General features: G+C 41.9%; 1 protein-coding gene across 4 annotated transcripts; it reads right to left on the bottom strand.

The window, feature by feature from the left end:
- Nucleotides 1–830: 830 nt before the first annotated feature.
- Nucleotides 831–22,572, bottom strand: TM6SF1 (transmembrane 6 superfamily member 1). Of its 4 annotated transcripts, XM_087744056.1 has the most exons (10): nucleotides 22,373–22,572; nucleotides 19,972–20,075; nucleotides 18,533–18,630; nucleotides 17,450–17,553; nucleotides 16,483–16,565; nucleotides 14,951–15,072; nucleotides 10,225–10,329; nucleotides 7,993–8,085; nucleotides 6,859–6,978; nucleotides 831–1,209 (listed from the first exon to the last, which is right to left on the bottom strand). In XM_087744056.1, exons 1-10 carry the CDS (start codon nucleotides 22,462–22,464, stop codon nucleotides 1,018–1,020), a joined length of 1,113 nt encoding a protein of 370 aa, XP_087600182.1. In that variant the 5' UTR covers nucleotides 22,465–22,572; the 3' UTR covers nucleotides 831–1,017. The 4 variants fall into 4 exon arrangements, with proteins under 4 accessions (XP_087600182.1, XP_087600184.1, XP_087600183.1 ...); XM_087744058.1 differs by lacking the exon at nucleotides 6,859–6,978; XM_087744057.1 differs by lacking the exon at nucleotides 7,993–8,085.
- Between the last annotated feature and the right edge of the window lie 743 nt (nucleotides 22,573–23,315).

Genomic DNA, 23,315 nt, shown 5'->3' with positions numbered 1-23,315 from the left:
GCCGATGCTTTCTTGTTACCCATTAGGTTTAAAAAGAAAATTAAAATTCTCTAAATCAAAACAGCCAGAAGTCAACATCCCAAAATAAAGTGTTTCCAGTTAAAATGTATCAGCTAATTTCATCTGTGACAAAGGCACTAAGTGTACTGCTTTTAGTATAGATACACATAGAAGTCATAGAAATAGTTGTAACTGCGAACAGAAACATAAACGACACAAGCCACGGTCGCTGTATTTGCCGCTACCTGTTTATCGCCCAACAAGCGTTAGCAAAAGTAGCTGCAGAGGCGAACTCGGCCAAAACCCGCTCCTCTCTGCAAGCGCATGCTGCCGCGCGAGGCCTGATGCTTGCTCAGGGTGTCGAGCCCCCCGCGCCCAGCTCAGAAGGGCTGGTAGGCACCTGCTTGACTTCAAGCAGATGAGCAGTCCTTGCAGAAGTGAACCCTTAGAAGAATTAACAAGACTACACGATTTGCTTACCATATATGGAGTCTTACCATAAGAGTTGATTGCTTCTTAAAAGACTTCTTGGGATTTTTAACAAGGCTGACCCACGAGACATACTTTTGGACAAATAAAACCTGTGCATGTGACAGAGTTATGTATGGTAATTTCTCACACTTCCAAATACTGACCTTCGCATTCTACAGTAGCTCTGTGCAGGGATTGCTAGCACTGATATTCCTCACTGTGTGGAGGCTAAACACTGACGTCATTATTATTATTTAACTTCATGCAGTATTTCTGAAACTGTCAAAGCAGCTTACTTAAAAATAGCTATGATGTGAAGTAGCAACTCCACTGCAGCGCAAAGTCAAAATGTTGAGAAGTGGTACTGAAGGCAGTCGTCTTTATTTTCCCTTTTTGAGCAGGATGAACACAACAGACCGTGCAACTTTACACAATTGTGCAATTTTACACACCTTACACGCTTCATTCGGGTTCCATTGGAGCAGTTCAGTTACATCCCAGCCCAATTATATACACAGCCACACGGAGGAGCTGAAAACAGTTGTGCTATTCCGTTTTTTCTTCTTGTTTTGTTTTCATAAAAAACTCTGGCTTGTTGACGCATCTGTAAGCCAACAGCTGGGGAAGAATCCCATACATTACGTTCAATATCAGAAAAAGCTGTTTTGCTTCTTCAGGGACTCTGTAGATGTAAGGCGTTCGAGCGTGAAGAGAAGCACCAATGTGGGAAAATTGAGCCTGTGGTGTGTATATAACGTATATATTAAAAAAAAGGTAAAGTCGATGTGTATTTTGGAAAGACAGCGTAATCTGCATGCAAGTGTGCATCTCCAGTGACATTTTCCAAGCCAGCCCTTTTCTTCCAGAATTATCCATCATACTTTGGCACAGCGGTATAAAAATACAGCCTAAACTAAGGTCATTAATATCTTGGTGTAAGAGGCGTAAGAGGAACTGTCAGTGCCGTGGTAGGAGGTTTATTTTATGCACACGGTGGCACTGATCTTTACATCAGGTATAGGGCTCCACCCTTGGCCTGTAGGTGGTTATTCACGCAAGAGGGTCCACGCTCCTTCCCCTGAGGTGGGCATCGCCCTAGAGGTCTGCGCTCCAAAGGCTCAGCCCCACCGACCCGGGAACGCGGTGTGTGGCATTGAGGGGAAGCAGGCGGACACTCGCTCGGAATAAAGTTAGAAAATAAAATCTTGGAAGCTATGTTAGTTCTGGGTTTGTTTTGCTTTGTTTTTTAAATCTTAAACCCAGTCTTCCAGATTTTGATCCCAGAGCTGATGATTTCAGAAAACATCTGCAATATTTGGCTTTTGGGCCGGGGGCAGTTCTGAAGCAGAGGTTCGGTTTACAGCGAAGGTTATATGCAAAGACAAGCTTGCTGGGCTGAAGCGTATTTTTAGCATAAACAAACATTTAAAGATAGAAGCGTCAGGATAGTCGCTGTCTTTTGTCTCCATCTGTTACCTGCTATTTCAAGCCACAGCGTGTTCACATTAACTATTGTGTGTCCAATTTTTTTTTTTTATTATTTAGTTAGTTAGCAGTGGAGGAGATGGGAGAAGACAAACATCAATGTGATCTTAAGCAGAGCAGGAGAAAGGGACACCAGGATTTCAGTAACGCAGAGGAGTACACTGTGGCCAAATCACGTCCTCTGTTCTGGCTTCAGCGGGAGTTATTTTGGACTCAGAAAGAACACAGTTCTGTTCACGGTTAGCGAAGTAGAAAATGGAATACAGTGCAGGTGTTTTAATACACACCCCTCTAGCAAAAGGTCAGGCTGAGACCATACATAGAAACAGAAAGGGAAATCCGTTTTCAGGTGATTCTAACCACCTCCACGTCAGAGGGAGAGCTGATCTAGCAAACCTGAGTCAGGAAACGGAGTAATCAAAGAAATGAAGTACAAACACACTTCAGCAGAGTGCCACTTAGCATGTTTCTGTAAATAGCTATTACACAGTAAACAGCTGTTGAGGGGCACGCTATCACCAGCCTTTTTATATCAGCCTCGTAACTCGGGCTGTGGTGTGGCCTCTTTGTTCCCACCTGTCCCAGGCTGGTGCTGCCTGTGGCACCTGCGTGGGCTCGTGCGGGTCCCTGCGGGTCCCTGCCGCCTTTCCTCGCCTCGGAGCCATCTCAGCCCAGGCAGCCAGAGCATCAGTGCTCGGCAGCACAGACCTCTTGCTCTGTGAGGCGGCAGTTTCCCAAGCAGCCAGCTGGCCACCATTGGGCTTCAGGTAGGAGGGCTGGGGCTGTCTAATGCTTTCCTAGGCACTAGCAGCCTCCTGCTAGTATTTTAGAGCCTCTCCTGGGGTGAACGAGATGCTGAGCTATGTACTTCTCTGTGGAGGATTGCAAGGCCCACCTGTCTCCAAGAGTGGCCAGCTGTGTGTCATAGTAAGTTGATAGTAAATTCATAATAAGTTCCTAGCAAGCCTTGTCAGAAAAAGCTGTAAGGGCCCACTTCTGAGAGACCCAGAGCTCCCCTGGCCTCCTAGATGCCTTTGAAGATCTAAGCCTTATTGTGTGGCCTTGTCTCTTACATGAGTTGTGGCACATTAGTGAGCTTTGAGCATTATCAAAAGAAAAGGCAGAAGCATTTTGTTCGATTTGTAGCCCTTGAAGATTTTTACTAGCTAATGATGCACCATATAATGAAGTTACTGTTTATTAGACTTGTTTTTCAATGTAACACACTGCTGCTTCCTTTCATTACCAGGGAGGATATTTAGGTCTGTTAAAGTAACTTTTTTTTTAATTTAATCTGCCTCTGTGGAAATTGTGTTATGTCTTTAATCTCACATGTTTCCTTTCCATGACTGTTGCTTTTCCCCCTGCCCCCTTGGGGGGGTGTGGGGGGTGTGTGGTGTGGTCTTAAAAGCAGACTTCTCACTTGCCACCGGCCCAGTCCTGCTCACCTTTCAAGTGCCAGGCAGGCTTGCACCAGATCCGTAGCTCTAAGCAGTAAGACAAGAGCTGTTAGTTACTGCACGGCATGGCGCCTGTTGCACAACAGGCTGGCGTTGCGGTAAGCGAGAGCAACTTTGAGCCTGTTGTGTTACCTCGCCGTGATCAGGTCCTCTCAGAGAACAGGCCGTTCCTTGGTGCTTTCTGTTACTGAACCCTCTCTAAGCGGAGAATTTTGAGGATCAAACCCTTAAACCTTGGTTGAGAAATCAACCAAGTAAGATGCTGCAAGTAAACTTCTAAGGTAGCCTTATCCGTTGAAGGTACAGCCTTTGCTAACCTCGAAGCCTCGGCATCTGCTGACCAGGCCCCCCCCCAGCAACTGGAAGCTGCCTGGGGCTGGACGTGGCACTGCTCAACCTGACAACTGCAACTTGCATATGCCTGCTACTCATTAAGCTTCTTGTCTGTATGAAATAGTTTGGGGTTGGATTTTTTTTACAATATTTTTTGCCTGTAGCCTAACCATAGGCAATACTTGGAATATTTCTTATGCTGCGGCCAAAGCAAGCCCTCCAGCTAGGGACAGAGAAGGGCCTGGAAAAAGGTTGGGGTCCTTCACTCTGTGCCTTCTCTCTAAAACTGACTGAAATCAGGCAAAGGCTGTAACTGATTTTGGAGGGCTTTGGACCGGGTCTTACAAGCCTAAGGAAAGCCATCAAATAGAGTGGGGAGAGAGTAACCTAGAAAAATACGTTCCTTGGGTTTAGGTTCCCTTCTAGACAAGAGGCACTACACAAACCAGACAGCAAAAATTGCAGGATTAAGGAAAACACTTAAGAGGGAGAAGGAGTAGAGAAAAACTTTCTGCATCTGAGAGAGTAGGGAAGTGGGCTACGGAGAGTTGGTGAGACCGAATGGTTTCGGGTAGCAGGGCTGTGGCGCTTCTCATGAGGCTCGCTTGCCTAGGGAAATGCCAGTTTTATCAAGTTCGCAGAGACTGTTCCAACCCTTTTGTATAATCAAAACTCCTGGTACGTTAGTCGCGTGACACTTAAAGAGCTCTTCCTGAAGCTTCAGAAAGCCCAGTAAGGGTGACAACCTGGTTTGGGGGTCTGAATGTTAGTAACAGAATAATTCAAGCTGACGGCTGCGTGTCATTCTGAAAAACAGTAAATATTTCTCTTTGTGTGTGAAAGGCTAGGCACTTCTAGAGGTTCTTAGTTTAGATGCATTACATGGTATTTGGAGACTTGTTTTTGTAAAAAGTACATACTTCATAATGACAGAAATAAAAATAATTAAAATCTCCACATTCCCCATCTGTAGGGGCAGTGCTCATTCCCGAGGGGCAATGCCCACCATTTCCATCATTAGATATTTATCTTTTTTGGACCTCTGGGTGTAACAAAGTAAAATGTGTTTCAGTAACTACATATGTCTTAATTATCAATTACAATGTTTTAACTTGAGAAAACAGTAGACAAACCTGGAAGTGCGTTTTGTGCCTCAAAATGACCAAAACCAAAAATAATATAGAAGGAGTCCTCAATTCGTTGTCACACACATTTTTTTGTCCCAGGTTACTCACAGTTCGCCAAGTCAAATCAATTAAATCCTGTTCAGTTGTGCAATGACTGAAGTTCATTCTGCAGTGCTTTGAAGTAAAAACTACAAAAAAAAACCCTCGCAAACTTAAAGAAATGTTTTTTGAATCAGGATAAAATGCGGGGAGTGTGCAGCAACATACAGTTCTCTTAATCAGTTAGTTTTTGTCAGCCCACGGTTTTTACTTGTGCTTAGGACAAGCTTTAAAGAGTAAAATGGGAAGCTTTGAGTGTTAGCTTTGGGTTACCAGGAGCTTTTCTTCTCCTTGTGTAATGTGTAAATCAGCACTATCCTGAAGCCAAACCACAAGGGACAACAGAGGGGGTTTTAGACTTCAGCAACAAAATGTTGCATGTATTAATCCTACACGTAAAAGGTGCAAAGCGCCATTAAAAAAAAAGTGTTTGTTATGGGAAACATTTAAAAGAAAAAAAAAAAACCACAAACATAACCAAAACAAACCCCAACAAACCAAAACCAAACCAACCACCCAAAAATCACCTCCAATCTAGGAGGCTGAGCTTTTTGGTAAGCTTGCGAGATGGTGATAGTCGGCACACTCTGACTTCTGGTTTACTTTTCCTTGTGCTAAATAATCTTTGAAGGAGCGATTTCTTTCCTGACTGTCTGGGGAATTCATGAAACCTGAGTAATCTGTCAGTAGAGAGAGGTTCCTGACACTGGCTTGCCTACTTTAGCTAGGTTGTGCTTTTTTTAGATTAGATTTGGGCCAAACACAGTTGTATGGTATTTATGATACCTTTTGAGCATTTAAACCTCATTAATATGTTTGCCAGATTCTGTTTTAATATAATTTGGTGATTCAAGATTCTCTATAAACTGGTATGTTTAAGAAAAAAAAAAAGTCATATTCTCTGTGATAGTTGCTCACAAATAGAAAATAAACTGTCTCTCCACCATCCTTAGGGGGCAGTTAAGCTGGATTGTAGTGCGTATCCACGATTGCTGTCTCTGCCCGGGAAACAAAGTGTTGGTCTGTGTTTGTCTGACAGTGGTACCTGAATTACACTGATTGCCGTGTGCCTATGTTCTCATTATTGTTGCAGGATTATGTGCATATTTTCTGCATTGGCTGGCTGCTCAGAGCACATTTCATTCCCTACGTACAGTACGAATCAGTTGTCACTGTCTCAACTGTTAAATGGTCATCTCTATGCCATGAGAAGTCATTTACTAGTTCCTTTTGAATTTTTTTGTTTTGACCAGTCTTCTCATAACCTTCAGCGCCATCTAGTAATTAACTACGGTTGTTTATTTCAGAGAATCAGAACAGAATGAGTTAAGAAAGTATGATCATTGGTCTGCCTTTGGCGACACCAGCATGTCTTAAGTGTTACTGTGGTTTGTGGCCCAGGAGCTTCCCAGTGTTCTAGCAACACCATCAACTGATATTGTTCATTTTGCGTGACTAGTGGATACTTTCTTCCATTTGCCTTTTTCAGACTACCTAGCTGGCCAACGCATACTATGGAAACAATATATTTACTGTTTTGTTGTGGTTTGGGTTTTTTTACATGGTTGACTGTTACAGCTTTAATACAGGCTTCCTTCATGGCCTCAGCTAAAGAGTGCATGGTGCTTAATAAGGTTTAAATGAGCCCAACAAAAAGATTCTGCGTAAGAAGTCTACTAAAGCAAGAATGCAGGCGTTAGAGACGTATAATAGCTTTGATTCTCCACTCCCTTAAATTAGTTTTTTGACAGATACAAAAGATGATCTGAGTTACAATGGCATAAAACCCACACGGGAAGATCAAGCCCTGGGCCCCTTATTTATTCTGTAGTTCTCTACTTATTACTTGGTAATTCAAGAGTGAACATTTTACAAAGAAATACCTGAGCTAGTCCTCCAGCATGTATAAGGGTTAAATCGGGCATCCAGGAACAACCAGGCACCAGCAGGCCATACAGAGCAATCACATAGTATGGCACAGAGTAGAACATATATGCCAGCATCTGCATTTTAAACAGAAGTATTAGTTGCTTTGCAGTGTGAGGGAAATGCATTTAAAAATTAGCCAGCTGCTGACTGAGCAGTTGAGACTATTCAAAACTACGCTCCTTGCAGCAATGATTCCCAGGCCTTTTTGCAGCTATAACTTATTTGAGAAAAGAGTTTCACACCTGGATGCTGTTGACTGGATCCACCTACCCTAAGGCCTCCACTAATATTGATGGCTGTTGTCTCTTTGGCCCATACAAACCCTCTTCATCTCAGGACATGTTTTCCTACCCCTTCCCATCTTGAGACCATGCCAATAAGCGTGGCTCGACCTGACTCAGTGCCCAACACAACATGGGTGTCCGCTTCTCAAGCTCCGTTGCACTTTCAGCTGGGAGGTGTGAGATCTACCCAAGCCACCCCTTTCCCAGAGAGACCAGGTCCAGCAGAGATCTTTGGTTTCTGCTCATTGCTTCACTCGTGAATCCTCTTACTGCTTCAGGCCCTGCCCCTGTGCAGCAGCCAGGGTGGCAAAAGAGCGGCAGCCTTGCAAATACTACAAAACTAAAGCAAAACATTCCCTCCTCTGCAATGCTTGTGTAAATAGGGTTTGTCGTGTTTCAAGGAGCGTGTCACTGGTGACAGAAGCGTAACATGAGGTTAAGGACTCTACTCTTACTACACCCCGTTCTGCTCTGTTATTCCAGACTGAAAGTTTACTTTGCCCTTCTAAGGAAGGGGAATGATCATAAAAAGCATGCAGATCTGTTTCATGGACTATATTAAAAGAAGCCTGAGTAATTAGGATGTGTAACAATAGGTAACTGATTTGAATCTAAGTTAAGTTTATCACAACGAAGAGTTGGTACCCTGTAATGGCTGTAGTAGAAAATATGAAATACCGTTTAACTTGCCATGAACAAATACTTCCCTTATTGATCTTGCCATCTGTGAAACCCATGGCTTCATCTTTGTGCCAGTTAACAAATCACTTCTTAACGCTCTATGCTCCACAGTCAATGCTTTACCTGAAGCTTAGGATAGGCAGCAGGATCTTTTATATAAGGCTCGTGAAGTTGAATATATAGCCGGCAGAGTTCAGCAGGGCAATCCAGAGCAATCTAAGAAGAATTTTTAAAACTTCCCGTGAACAAAGAATTTGTTCTAAAACGAGCTAACCTGAAACCTGTTACCAGCCCTAAAGATTCACTAGGGATCTGCAGCACTGCTACCCTGGAGGCTTGCTCAAAGTCTATTGCAAAGGTGATCCGTTTGATCACCAACTAAAAAGCTGAAATGCAGCCTCCTCTCAGCTCCCGCTCAGAGGATTTGCGAGGAAATGCTGACAGCCTGCTTTAAAGATTTTGACTGGAAGCGAATTCAGTTAGTTGGCTATGTTCTAGTAAAAGTATAATTGCTATTGATTTGCTCTGATAAACAGACTTTGATCCCAGCAAATGAACTTTCCAATGGAAAATTGCTCAAACAGTGGAAACTTCAGGTTAAGCACCCGATTTTAGGATAGCAAGTTATGGACGTGGTCCAAGAAAAGTGTTGCATTGTGGCAAGGTAGCAGTGGAGAGCAATGCAGAGAGACAGGTGCTACTTAAAATAATAATAATTTTAAAAAGAGAGTAGCAAAGGAGAGATTATTGGATTTTACATTCCTTTAGAAAGAACAAAGTTCCCAATAAACATGAAGAGAGACCCAGTTGCAAAAGTAGTTCCTTTTCACAGTAGCCCTTAAAACTGCTACCAACTACTACTACTACAAAAAATACTTTTCTAAAATGAGTCAGCCATCTGTGTCAACAGCTGTCACTGTAATTGTTTTATGGCGAGGCATTAGTTAATGCCTAAATTACAGGACTGAACAGTAAGTTTTGCACAACTTAATTTCATGTGTATTTGTTGTGTGACTTTGAGGAGGAAATGCAAAGATTTACAAACAGTGGATATTCCTCCCTGTTCTTTTCCAACATGGGTATCCAAGAGGGAGGTCTGGGTGGGCGATACTGGATTATGTTTTATTAGCTTGTTCGCAAAATCATGTTACTGCAGCTTACATAGAGATGTTCAGTAGATCTCTGTATGTGTAAGTAAAGCCAATAAGCAGTTCCTGTTTGGTAAAGGAAATATGTAAGGAAATGACCTCTCAAAGTCAACAAAAAATTCCTCTGAGAAATGAAGGAGTGGGATTGCAGAACCAAGTTAGATGTTGGAGCATGAGATTAACATTTCCCACAGTGAAATTACAGGTAAAACAGCTGATTAACCTGCATCAGTGGCGCTCTGAAGAGCATCATCTATAAGAAATGAAGCAGTCTGACAAGTTAGAAGAAAAATACAAATTTTTGAAAGGCAAGTTTTCAGCGAAACAGCAGAAGACGACAGAGTAATGTGAGCAGCAGAACTACAAAAGGACAATCTGCGCTAGGTAAATAGAATGTTGCTTGGGTACTTATCGTCACCTCTTACCTGAATTATTCTAGACGGGATCAGATCTACAAATCAAGCAAGCAGGCAGTTGTCTAAGGCACCTAAACATTTGAGCTCTGTTCACTGAATGATGTACACCTTCCCTTCTGCTTAAGACAGAAAATGCTTCAGAGCTGACAAAAGGCTAGATTTACCTACTACTGGATTTATCTACTTCAAGCATTTTCAGTACTGATTCATTCCCTCAGAAATTTTAATTCAATCAACTATGCTTAAAAAGCAAACACTTTTTAAAAAATCAGCACTTGGTAAGTAGAAACAACATGTGTTGTTCAGGTAACGTGGATAAATCTTTTTTTTTTTTTTTTCACGTGGAAATGTTCTCCTCTATCTCATGCAGTGTAAATTAACTTGGCTTCCTATATAATTTTAACTATGCAACTCTGTTTAGAAAAACACGAATACAGATTTAATTTAGTTGGTTTGTCTCCATGTTCTTGGACATAAATGTAACACCAGACTAATGAAAATGGTTTTAGGTCATGCTGATCCACACTTGGGATGCTATTTACTCTTGTGATAGTGCACCTACTTTCTTTTGAAAAACGTATTTACACAGGGCAAAATGGAGAAGCAAAGCACCACTAATTATCATAAATAATCAAATTGTCCCTTATATATCTAAGGCCTATTCCAATCCTGAAAGTCACAGGATTCCCTTAACCAAAATGTACATACTTTTTCACACAGACACAATGATTTCAAATTTAAAAGTTTGACTGAAAAGTAGAGGCCAGAATATTAAAATATCTTCAACTTACCATGCCCCTAAATATGCAAAACCCCGTTGCTAGAATGAGGTATGCAGCTAACATTAAATCTATTGGTCGTCTTAAGAGTCCTTTCTTCTGGACTTCCTGAACCACCTGCAACACAGAACGTGTTCAGTGAGTACCTCCCGTTCCACATGAGATGTATTTAACTCCAGAGCAGTCACTACAAGAAGGGTGAAGTGGTGACACATTGTGATAGATGCAGTTAGTGCTCAGTTACATTACCTTATTTATCCACTGATTTCAGAGACAGAAAGATTTCCACATCTAAAAGGTGACTTGAGACTCTACAGGATGCAGTGAGGAAAATTAATCTGAATATAGAAATGGATGGATCCAACTAAAGCCGTTTCAATACAGATTAGTTTACTTCCAAAGCAACCTAAATCAAATGAACACTACTCTCACTCTGCGATCACATAAGGCTTTACAGCAGCATAACTAACTTCTTCAAAGTTGCGTCTTTTGTTAATTTGAATTAATTAATTTTCCTGAATGTCCCTATGTAGAAAAGCTTTGGAATGTAGGTTTACCTCAAACATTTGAAGTTGAATCTAATACGCTTTGTAAAAGGACTCTTTGGAGGGACAGCAAAATGAGGGTCCATCTCATTGTTGACAGCGAATGCTGGTTTTCAGCGGCCTGTGGCACTATTCAAATTAATGGAATATCACTGGCATAAAATAAAAGCTTTTCTGTGGCCAGTTGAGTTCTCTGCTGAGTTCAGTGAGCAAATAATATATCTTAACATGTAGTAGAAGTAGAGAATGAAATGTGTGTGTGTGTGCATATGGAGCATGTGGAAGCCCTCCTTTGATTCTTTTATTACTGTACGCTACGGATTCCTGTGACAGGCACTGAAGCACTTCTCGGCATCTGGATCTGATCTGTGCCTCCTTTCCTCAGCCTCAGAACAGGAATCCCCCTGCTGCACTGCATGGGCAGATGTGAGGGGTTCTCAGTAGCAAAGGCCGTATAGATCTCTAACACGGAAGACGTCTTGGAGGAACCAAAGTCATCTCTTTGCCTACATGGTAAAACTTACAAGACCCATGGAAATAATTTGAGGTACACTTTCAGCACTGTGTAGTCACAGACAAAATTATAAGCACATCAGAGTATCCTTCTGTAATTCAGAGAGAAAACTTCCCCATTTATATGTTACTCATTTCCTCTTCCTTTTTATTAGCCATGTGTTGGCATGCAGACAGCAAAAGAAAAACCCAATTTCCTTCCTGTTATACACTTGTGGAATTGTCCTCAAAGCACAAAACAATAATTAGGATGTAGAGGCACAGTTAAAAGCACTCGGGATCAAGATACTCACAATAAAGTTATTGAAACAGGAGAACCAATCTTGCAAGCACAATTCCTGAGCATGAACTGCAAGATCTGAATTGTGGTTTAACAAAAATAAGGCTATTTTAAACACATAGGCCATCCCTTTCATAAAACTATTTCTTTTTTCCTTTTGAAGGATCTTTTTCAGAAAAAAAAGTGACACCTTTGTTTTTCAAACACAAATAACGGGTCTGGTTTGGCAGTATGGTGTCACTTCACAGTATTTAAAGTACTAGTGTAGGAATGTTTATAATACTACCTGCAAAGAATGTCTATATTCTAGTATTTATCCCTATGAAAGACAAAGGCCTCCCATGGCTGCTGAGTTGCAAATCATTTTCAGATGTAGACTACCTAAGGATAATGGAAAGTTTGAGGGTTGAAATATTTTTCTTTCCATTTTTGTCTAAGTATGAAGCTTATATATACTTACTTACTTATATATAAGTATCACTCCTCCTCCCAAGAGGTATACTAAATGAATGTGCATATTTACTGTGATCACAAAGCTACAGCAGAACTTTGTACTTAGAGGTTTTGGAGACAAAGCCAATATTAGTGCAAACAACCTTTGGTGCAGTACGAGTTTGTGAAATTGCCAAGGTACAGAAAACTCGCACCTTTTTTCTCTATGCATACATTTATGCAAACAAAATAAAAATGGAAAGCTTAAAAAAAAAGCAGAAGCAAGAATTTGAAAGACAGCATGCACTTTGCTGACAGATCTCAGTTACGTAGTAATTTTGCCTTACCCTTCTTTTACACAGCAAAGTCACATCAATACATGCTCAAATGTGTTGAGTACACTGGCCAAGTAGAGATGACCTGCCACAGGTTTCCCATTTGTTGCAAACAACATTGAACTCTGCACAGATCTCCCCAACCCTGCTGTTTCTTTTGCGTAGCAAGGAAGCATGCAGGCACGCTTTGCAATTTCTCTCACTTCCAGGAAGAAGTTATTTTCCATAACTTCTGAGAGGCTCCTTACACAATCAGTTTCAAGAAATCTGAATAATCTTGTGTGCTATCCATATAAGTCAGTCCCTTCAGAATTCATGTGCAAATCTGAATTTATGTGTATTAATTCTGTTAATGAATTTTAAATTACATTAAACTTTTCTGAGCTGATACACTTGTAGGTAAATCTGCTGGGCTTTGTAAATACTGCAGCACAGCTTGGTTTGATTCTAAATGAGGGCATAATTCCATTCCTCTCTCATGTACCCACCTCTATTAGAAAACATCCAAAACTTGATTACCTCTTCTCTGTCCCCACAGTGATTTTTCTTTAACTAACTGGTTTATAATAATATTATAGCAATGAATACTTTAGCCAACAGAACATACCTTGCTTCTGTTGCTTTCTGTAAGTATTTTTCTATATACTTGCACTATCATGTTTAAAAGCATTATTACATTTTGTTCCTAAATCTTTTAATACCAACTCTGAATAATGATAGCTAAAAAAAGTTCAATTTTACAACGAATTGCAAATGATCTATTGAAAGAGAACTAAATATTTTCAGGACTTACAATGATTAGCTAACTGATTAGTAGCATTACACATAATTATTTCCTGGAAACAATACTTAATTTAGGACTGAGAGAGTTGTATAAAAAATAGGAAAAATTCAGGAGTAGTCGTGTTGAGATTTAAAGGCATTTTAAGGTATACAGTTATTGAACCCGGGTAGCTATGCTCAGATACGGAGCATAAATTAGCTGTGAAGATAAAACATGACTCCTAAAAAAGAAATTACTTAGGAAGGGTAGGAGGCCCGAGTGAAAGGAATCAAGGCTTTTTCTATGACCTTCTGAGCGTGGAAGTTCAGGTTTACAAGAAAGGATTCACCAAGAAGTGCAATGTTAAATTTTCACATCACCAGCTTTTTATGCACTTTCTTTTTGAAATAGAATTTAAAAACTAAGTTGCTCTGCAATATATACCGAAGTAAAATATCAAACCCAGGTAAGCAGTTTAGCTCCTGATAAGCATGGGAGACATGGCTATATTGCAGCAAATAAGCAGTCCGTCACCTATTTTCTATAATAGCAACTTCTGTGGTATTCTCAATACTAGGAAAACAAACTGAAACCTTCACCCATCCTCCACGCAAAGGATGTTCTCACTAATATATATGGCAAAACCGCCATCACGACCTTTAACTACACTCAACTTCTCTACCCTGATGACTCTAAAGAATATATTTCTGGCCAGAATTAGTGACACCTTTAAGTAAATCAGCTCAAATTGCTTTGGGATGGTACATGCAGTTTCCTATAAGCTTATGCAGGAGGGTAGAAGAGGGTTTGACACCTGAAGTCTCCCCCAATTTGCCTTTCATAGGGATTTGCCCTAAAACTGGCAATTCTGTAGCAGTTCTTCAAACTTCAGGAGATACGAACATCTGTCTATACCCCTCTTTCCTACTGATGAATCATGGATGGATGGCTGAATGTTATCTTTCATACATTTCTGGGAAAATCTGTCAGAGCATCATCTGCTGTTATTCTATGCCATAGGCTACGCCCCTTCTAACTAACTAACTCCTTCGTCTGTGTTTTCAGTTACAGAATAAACCTGTCTGAGACTCAGGAGCTCTTGTCATGCAAAAATATTAATTGATTATATTACTTACAACTGATATGGTGTGCTGTGGCAATAAGATGGCTTGCTATAGCAACAAAGAGTTAAAGATCTGTTCTGCGCTTTGTACTGCAGGGAGTTTTTTTTTTTATAGAACAGTGCATAAGCTATTATTGCATTTTTTGATTGCTCAGTTAATCTTATTACAGCCCAACTATTAAATTCAAAGGCAAAGGTCTAAGGAGTTTTAAGTAAACATTATTTTTACAGGGTTTTTTCAATAAGTAAAAAGTGTGTAAATAATTTTCCTATCAATTAATGTACAATGTCTTACCTCTAAAATCTAATATTGCAGAATGCACATACAAAAAAATATTAAATTGCATGATATCTGTAAGTCATCTGCAGAAGAATACTTTCCTGCAGAGCTTCTCTAAGAATTTTGTGGTTCTTTATGAACCTGGTATATGCCAATATTTTCATCAGCTAAGAAATTGAAATAGTCACAAACTGCATACATAGAGGATAGTAACACAATTACAGCTAAAAATGCGTTATTTACTCTAAACATGAGATTCTTTTGCTTTTTCTTTATCCCACTACAATAAAATGGTCCTGCCGTATAGATATTTTTACAGTGTCTACACAGCCCAGCAGCAATTGCCATAAGAGTGAAAAGTTACAGTGCATTCCATACTCACCGAGTGGCCTATAAAACTCAGTAGAGACAGCAAGTATATTTCAGTTTTCCTAACAGTAGCCAACACTTAAATACAATAATATTACCTTGACTGGAGTGTCGTGAGTCACCGAAGGTTGGTTATAAATTCGGAACCCAGCCCATATGGGAAGGCAAATATATGGTACACTTAAGAAAAAAGCAGGACACACTTTTGTTCCGTATTTTCCTGTTAAAAAACAATTATAAGATGTATGATAAATTGTAAGCTATGTTGCAGAAGATTTTAAAAATATCCTACGTTATATCAAACCTGAAGCAGCTATGGTAATGTAAACATAAAACATTAGAAATCACTTGCTAAAAGCCACACACAAATCTTGTTGAAAATCATGTGCTCAATAGTGGTGGAGTCACAGGTGACAGGGAGCCTATCAGTCATTTCAGAAATTAGGGGGTTTTTGAGGGGACGGAAGCCACCTCAGTCACTCTGCACTAGGTAATCCTATAGGATGGGACAGCTTTGAAATCTCTTAATGGAACCTGCTTCAGATAGAGACATCATTCTTTAAAATAATGGAAAAAAAGGAATGCATCCATTTCTTAAGATCTGATATTGCATTTGATTTCCAAAGTCCTGACTTCTCCTACAGGCCTGTATTTGAGGACAAAACATAAATTCAGAGAGCTATCCTCAGCCCAGGTAAATCACAAAAAATTGTGTCTTTTACACTGGCTACTCTCTTGTGTCAGAAAGGAAGGCAGAAGGCATGCTCATGAGAACAAGTTTCTCAGCCTTCCCTGAAGCAACAAGGAAGAGATATTGTTGCATTAAATCTGCTGCCTGTTTTCTCTGTAGTGCATGTGTATCTACAAAGGAGGGAACTGGACTGGCCCCAGGCTGCACCATGAATATTCCTCCTCTGTCATAAAACGTGGGGCCATAGCGAGCTTTTCTAAAGCTGACTACAGGATTTGGACACATGCACATTTTTCTCAGTTGAACACTTGTCAACTTTGCATCAATTTAAGCTTTGCTAAAAAGAAAATCTTTAATTTAGGGGGGTGGCACTCTTAAAGGATCACCTGCCAGTAATGATGATGTAAAATTTTTTATCACAATTCTCAATCTCTAGCAGCACAGCTATGCACTGATTTATGTTAGAAATCTAAGAACGTTAAATTTATTTTGAAAATAGAATAACTTCCAGATTTCACTTTTAAAGGTGATTTGGATGCTTCTTGTAAGCTGCTTGAAAGTCAGACTATTCAGCAAATCGGAAATTTTATGCAAAAGAAGATTTATATTTTTATGATACTAAGAGACAGTTATTGTCTCATTGCTTAAATTAAACCTAGTTTGGATGAAAGCCTTATGGGTATAACAAAATACAATACATTTTTTTTTCCTTGACAGCAATGTAAATTGAAAGTTGTTTTTTTTTTCTCCTGGTCTCCATCTTCTCTTCTTCATATTTAAATTGCGAAATACCTTGCATCTCTTTACTGATATTCCTAAAATTCACCTTTCATATTATTACAGAAAGGAACCAATACTGCAGTAAAATATAGATAACCTAACGCTGAATTTAGAAAATGTTTCATAGGAAAAAGTTAGTCATATAAATTGTTTCCTTACCCACAATGTTTCCAGGCATAAAGACAATGATGCTCATGATAATGGAACCTAGCCAGTAGAGGCCAATGGTTCTATAGCTTTGTCTGTTTAAAAAAGAAAACAAGACACAATTATTGCACCATCCCTAGAAATCCCCTATCCTAAATCACCTTCAAATATTATACTAATTGCCATGGTTGTCTCTTAGTAAGTAAAGGTCTGAAAATCTGTACCACAAGTCAGCAGTGGATTCTCGCCTCTGAGAGGGGGATATGGAGAAATCCTACTTTCACGTGTGAGAAGGTTATCACATGAACAGTACAGGATTTGTGCATACTCAGTTATTTGCTGCTATGTTTCACTCATCTGAAGGCTGACTGCATGATTTTGCACATCACAGGTTGTACAAGACTATAAAAGAATTAGTAATGAATTAATATTTAATTTCATTCTGTTAATGCTTCTATTACCAGTGGGTACATTTGCCTCTGTAATTTAAGTACTTACTTTCTCAAACTCTTTATTCAACAGCAAGAAACATAAGAATCTCTAGAAATAACCTTTTTCTCTTAAACTGCATGATACGCTCTAACATGGATGAGAGATCATCATCATGCTAAGCAATACATTATTCCTATCATAAATATGTCATTTGAAAAAAAAATTTGTTTTTCACACATGGTTTTAACGGGCATCGTCTTTAAGCGTTCCCTTTAACTAACACAAAGCATGCAGTTGGGCTATGCTCTCTGCTGCAGAGTGAAGCAGACGGACTACAACTCAATGCATTTGCTGGGCTTATTCAGCTGCGAGAAGGGGTAACTTGGTACAATTCCTGAAAGTAATGAAATTTTAATAGCGTTGCTTTGGCCTAAGACATGAAACAGTTCTGAAAGAAAAATGTAAATATTGCATAGAGAAGAAAGCCCTTTGTAGGTTATATGAGAGAGCAAGCAAAGTAAACAGTACACAAATCAAAATTACTTACTCCCATGCAATAGCTGCCACCATCAACAGATACATCAGATAATGAACGGAGCCATCCCAATAGCAGATCACGTGGCCATACGCAGTGTTCAGATATGGTTCACCCTAGGGAAGATTTATGTTAAAAAAGATACAATGATTAGAGGAAGAATAACAAATAATTAATAAAAAACAACAGGAAAAAATTTCAGAAAAGTAAATGATGTTCTTTCAATCCAGAGGTACAGCTCTTCACTGACCATACACGTTTCCAACCACAAATCTGATTTAGGTAGGATCAGGTATAATTAAATCAGTTCTATAGCTGCAAAATAGGGCGCAAGATGGAAGGAAAACTCCTATGTATGACTATCAGCATTCTTCTGCTGTATTATGGAAATATTACTTTTCCATATTTTAGTGATAAAAGCTACAAAATGAAGACACATTTAACATAGAACAAATAAAGATATATTTAGCAACCTAGAGATCTACAACAGCATTGAATATATTGATGACGAGGTATAACCTTGTAAGGTCCAACTCATTTCACGCTAAAGTTCATGGAATCTTTTCAATGACTTCAGTGACTTTCACATCAAGCTCTTACGGAGCTATTTTTGGTAGATGTTGATATTCAGCAGCCAACAGATTCTGCTGACTAGGTATCTGGCATCATCATTTTTTAGCTCTACTTTAATTCCTTTTAGTAAAGTGATTAGGCAAAAATAAAGGAGCAATTTTGTTTCCTTCCTGGCAACACATTTAGGTATTGCAGTACTGATTCATTCCTGAGTGCTGAGTATCTATGGCTTTCTGCAAACATGTACAGTCTATTCAGTTCCCACAGAAGTTAATACAGAACAGTATTACTTAAACTAAGTGAAATAACATTGGAGCTTGAAAAGCACACAATTTTTCCCAAACGAGTCAGTGATTTCAAGCCAGTGAAGGTTTTGTCCATAACAATAATGAAACAGGTCACTGACCAAATTCAAGACGACCCTTTTGAATGTGTAAGCGGCTATTTTTCTGTGACAAATACTATACGAAGTTATTTATTGTAAAGATTTTGTTTACATTTGTAAGCCAAACAATTGTTTACCTCTCTCAAGTAATGAGTCATGAATCCGTCAATAATTCCATCCTGTTCCAGTCCAATTATTAGATTCACTACACTGGTAAAGGCAAATACAGCATAAACTGTAATAAGATAAAGGGGGAAAAAAATAATAAATTAATAAAGATTTGGAATCACGCAGTTGCTTCACAGTCCGATAAATTCAGTCAGGCAGAGATCTATTGAACTAGATGCATCTACTTTGAGGTCACAGGTATTTAACATACAATACGACTTTCCCACATAGCTTAGGATTTTTTAATTAGTGGTTAGTCAACAAAGTTCTTAGGAAGCTTTTCTTAGGAATGTGCAATTCTGTAGAGCTGTAGGCACAGCCTCCATGGAAAGTCAGCGTCTGCAGAAAGGACTATGTAGCCTTCCAAAAATCTTGGTCACACACAGTATACAACCTTGACTGTCGTCATCTCTTGGAAAGGAGAAAGGACAACAAAAAGGAGGCGGAGAGGGAAATGTGACTTGCCATTTTTGGAGGCGAGCAAGGCAAACTGCATTAGCCACAGCAGTCCATAGGAGACCTATCTGACAAGTTAGCGAGTCACTCCTTTGAGAGAGGAAACTTATTTGCAGTAGGTTTATGTTATTTATTTCCTTTGACTTCAGTGTAAACCGGGAGTTCCCAGCCTCCTGTAGAACACTGGGGACAGATGCCTACGAGTTGTAATGAGGAGGAAGCCAGAGGGCAAATACAGGTGGTTTGTACCCTGCTTTGCCTCTAAGTCTATCTTGTAAAATTTCAAAAAACAGCAGTGTTTTTTCTTCTAGATTTTTGCTATAAGGTTATCTAGAGCTAAGGTTTCCTTTTAGAAAGTAATCTATATCTCTATTCTTTTATGGCAAAGTATCAATATGGAAACGTTTGCCAGAGTCTGCAGACAGCCTGAGCCAGGAGTTGGGGTGGTTTGAACTTTCTTATACATCACACAGATGAGTTAACACAGAAGCCTAATAAAAATGGGAGAATTAAGGAATTCAATCATAGGAAGAACAAGCCATGGAGGCCATTGATCCAAAAGATCCAAAAATCCCAAATGAGTCCGCTCAGGATGAGATACGCGCGAGAGGTCTACTGCGGTGCCTAAGTCCTGGTACAAGGAGGATCTTAACAGAGCAGGTATGACAGTATTTCAAACATTTTCACAGCCCAACTCAAGTGTTATTCTTTTCAAATAGGAGGTCTGGCTTGTCCCTAAGCTGGATCTCCTATTTGAGAAGAATAAAAAGGTTCAAAAGAAGCATTATTTCTCCTCCTTTTGCCCCAGTCTTTCTTTCTTGGCTCCTTAGCACCTCACCAGACTGGGTTCTGAAGCCATGCCTTAAATGTTCAATCTGAAATAACTGTCATATAGCATCATTTATAAAAATGAACACTTTCTCAATTTACCTTCATTGTTACCAAGACATACCATAAAACAGCGGGTCTTTTGGTGGTTTTCTTTTGACAAGAACACGAGCCAACAGAGCAATAAAAACCAGAACCAGCAATCCAACTGCAACGATTGCCCAGGAACTGTAACAGTATTAAAAAGAAAAGGAATTTAAAAGAAAGACAGAGAAAGAGACAGAATTTTGTTTCTTCAGCTTTTCTTACCAGCTGTCCTCAAATGCACATACTCTTAAAGTAACTTTTAATACTTTAAAGGGCTGGTTTTAAAGTCCATCGCATAGTCTGTCATAGTATTCATTTTACAGTTTTGCAGAATTTATGTGCCTGTCTTTTCACATGCGGTCATCTAAAAAAAGAAAATACGAAAATAGCTAGATAAACAACATATCCAGGAGTCTAGGTTTGTCTGACTAAAACCAGTTTTCATGCTGGTATCTGCAAAAATAAACAAAAATGATGGAAAACTTAAAGGCCAATGAGAGGTGAAAGTCACAAACACAGAGATTTCAAGGCTGAAAAGGATCATTAGGGATATTTAGTCTAAACTCAGCAATAAATCATCTACTCGGGAAATTACATGTTCACAAATAAAACACGTCAGTCCCATGGAATAGGAGTAGCAGTGGGGAGTGCCTACGATGGATCTAGGTTTAATATCCAGTTTTGGAAGTGCTACCAAAGGTCTCTCCGGCCCTATAAGGCAGGATCGCTTGGGGGGTCTGTAATCAACACAGGCGGACTCAGCAGAAAAGACCTTTTCTCTGAAGACGGGGCTATAATGGTAGCGCATGTCAAGTGGTGGTGGAGGAAAGCGCAAAAAACTTTGGCACAAAGCAAATTTGTCACCTTCCCCAAGAAAATGCAAGTTAAGGAAATGAGTCTGAAGTTGGTTTATAGCTCTAAGTGCGTAAATTGTATTTAGTTCTCTTTAAGACAGACTCTCCGTCTCGGTCTTCACTTTTGTGTCTGTGTATGGGAAAAAAGGGAGGGGAAAGTTAGGTGAAGTCCAGAAGCATAAGCTGAAAGTATCTGGTATGTGATTTTACACATACTACTACCCTCCGTGTCAAGAAAACAAAGTGTGTACAAATAATACTATCACAATTTCAGCCTTAGTGAAACTTGACTTAAAATTATCGCAAAAAATTTGCAAGATCAAATATTTCAGAATATATACACACATACTTTCTGAGTCAGGATGAGCAGTACTAGCTTGTTGACTTATTTTATGGTTTGAATCTTCTGCTAGTCTGTTTTCCCAGTGATGAATTTCTTCATGCCTTTACAGCTGTTAATATTGCAGTGACTTTTCACTGCGGTCTATCAATTTGAAATAAATATTGGCAATGAATCAAGTAAGTCGGCATGTGTTACTCGGCATTTCTCTAGCAGTGAGAAACAAAAAATTAAGTTACCGGCCAGAAGGAGGAAAATGAGGAAGGAACAGATGTAGCAAAGCTTTTAAAGACACGCACCAAATATTTGTGCAGTAAAGTTGCAAAACACCCCAGGCTGTGAGATCACAAAATACCACACGGACCTTTAAGTATATTGGGTTTCCCATGAGAAAAGACCTTTCTTTTCCAGACCTGCCGTCTAGATCCTATTTTTTGCCAGAGTGAGGCCATATGGACATTTTCAGCTAAAACTCGCACGTCTTACGGGGTGCCCGAAGCGTGCGGCTCGGGAGCCGTCCGAGGCTGCTGAGTTCTTCCATTCGTTTTTGAATAGAATTGGGTTTTGGTCGTGAATGCCCGGACGGCGGGGCGGGGGCAGGCCGCAGAGCCCCGGGACAGCCTCCAGCGCCCGCGGCCCCAGGCAGGGTGCGGGCGCAGCTGCGGCGGGGCCCGGCGGTACCCTGCGGGCTGGTTTGTCCTTTCGGCGTTAGCAGCCAGCCCCGGCGGTGACCCGGGCTCCGGGGACACCGGGACGCGCTTCAGGTGATGCGAAACCGGCAGCTTTGAGGGTGCTGGGGCGAGCGGCCGGGCTGGGCTCCCAGCCAGGAGCCCCGCTCGCGTCTCCGCGGTTGCATCCCGGCACGGCTGCCGTTAGAGGACGCGGGCAGGACCCGGGGCTCTGTCCCCGCTGGCCGCCGCGCTCCCGCCCGAGCCGCTCCCCGCCGGCGCCCGGCTGCCCGCGGCGAGGCCCGACCCGCGCCCTCCGCTGCCCCGCTCCGCCTCCCGCCCCGTCCCGCTCAGCCCCGCGGCCGCAGCTGCCCTCTCCCTGCGCCGCCGCTAAAAATACCCGCCGGGCTGCCCTGGCCGCCCGCACCTCCCTCACCCCCGCCGCCCGCCTTCCCTTCCCTTCCCTTCCCTTCCCTTCCCTTCCCTTCCCTTCCCTTCCCTTCCCTTCCCTTCCCTTCCCTTCCCTTCCCTTCCCTTCCCCGCAGGGCGGGAGCAGCCCGGCCTCGCCCGCCTCACCTGCCGCCGGCCGCCAGGCAGTTGAAGAGGTACGTGACGGGGATGGCGGTGAGGGAGAGGACGAAGACGCCGGTGGCCGCCGAGGCGCTCATCCCCGCGGCGGGAGGCGGCGGCCGCCCTCTGCGCCCCGAGGCGAGCGCCGCGCCTTGTCCGAGGCGCCGCCTCGCCTCAGCCCTTCCCGCCCCGCGGAGGGGCGCCCGCTCGCCCGCCCGCCGCCCCGCCGGCCCCTGCCCGCCGCTCGCCGCCCCGCCGCCCGCCCCATCGCCGGCCCGCGCCCCGCGGCGGGCCGCCCCCTCCCGCCCCGCGCGGGAAAGGTTAAACCCGCCTGCGGAGCCGGAGCCGCAGCCGCCCGCGCGGTGCCTCCGGCCGCCTGGGAGGGCCGCGGGGCTTCCCGCCCGCCTCCGCGGCTCGCCCCGCTCCCCCGCGCCCCTGCCCCGGGGGTAGGGGACCGCCCGAAAGGCGAGGCGGCGCCCAGCGACGGGGCCGGGAGCGCGGCGGCGGGGAAGGGGGCTCCTGCGGTCACCGAGGAACCGCCGCGGCGGCGGGCCAAGGGGACGCTGCAGCGGGCGGAGGGTCGCGGGCTGGGCGCTGGGGCAGAGGCTTCCGAGGCTGGTCGTTGACGAATGGCACCGCAAGAAACGGCGGGTGGCTGCGGTCATGTGCGCGGCGTCTTCTCGGAAGCGATCCGTTTGGGCGAGAGATGGTGGACGGCCAAGGGGTTCCCTTGGCCTGACCAGTGCAGGAGTCTCTCTAAGAAACCCGTAAGAAAAATTCATGCGTCTCTTTTCGCATCAGAATTTAGCTGGGTTAGTAAGAACAAGGACACTAACATTTTAAAACCGCTTTAATTGAGAACTTACCTTTTCCATTTAAATGTCAAAAAAATAACAAAAATTAGGCGTATGTTTGAATTTATCCGCCAGCATTTTTTTCTGGCTTCAAA

Source organism: Nipponia nippon, unplaced genomic scaffold (genome assembly GCF_047370975.1).
Source record: "Nipponia nippon isolate SJK-2023a ecotype South Korea unplaced genomic scaffold, ASM4737097v1 scaffold_9, whole genome shotgun sequence".
Lineage (NCBI taxonomy): Eukaryota > Metazoa > Chordata > Aves > Pelecaniformes > Threskiornithidae > Nipponia > Nipponia nippon.
The sequence above is the reverse complement of the archived record's forward strand: the minus strand, read 5'-3'. Positions and strand labels throughout refer to the sequence as shown.

Coding starts and splice junctions, on each gene's coding strand:
- TM6SF1 (XM_087744056.1), bottom strand. CDS start 22,464: ATGAGCGCCTCGGCGGCCACCGGCGTCTTCGTCCTCTCCCTCACCGCC. Junction 17,554..18,532: donor TGACTCATTACTTGAGAGAG/GTAAACAATTGT, acceptor AATCTTCCCTAG/GGTGAACCATATCTGAACAC. Junction 8,086..10,224: donor TTTGCATATTTAGGGGCATG/GTAAGTTGAAGA, acceptor AATTCTTCTTAG/ATTGCTCTGGATTGCCCTGC.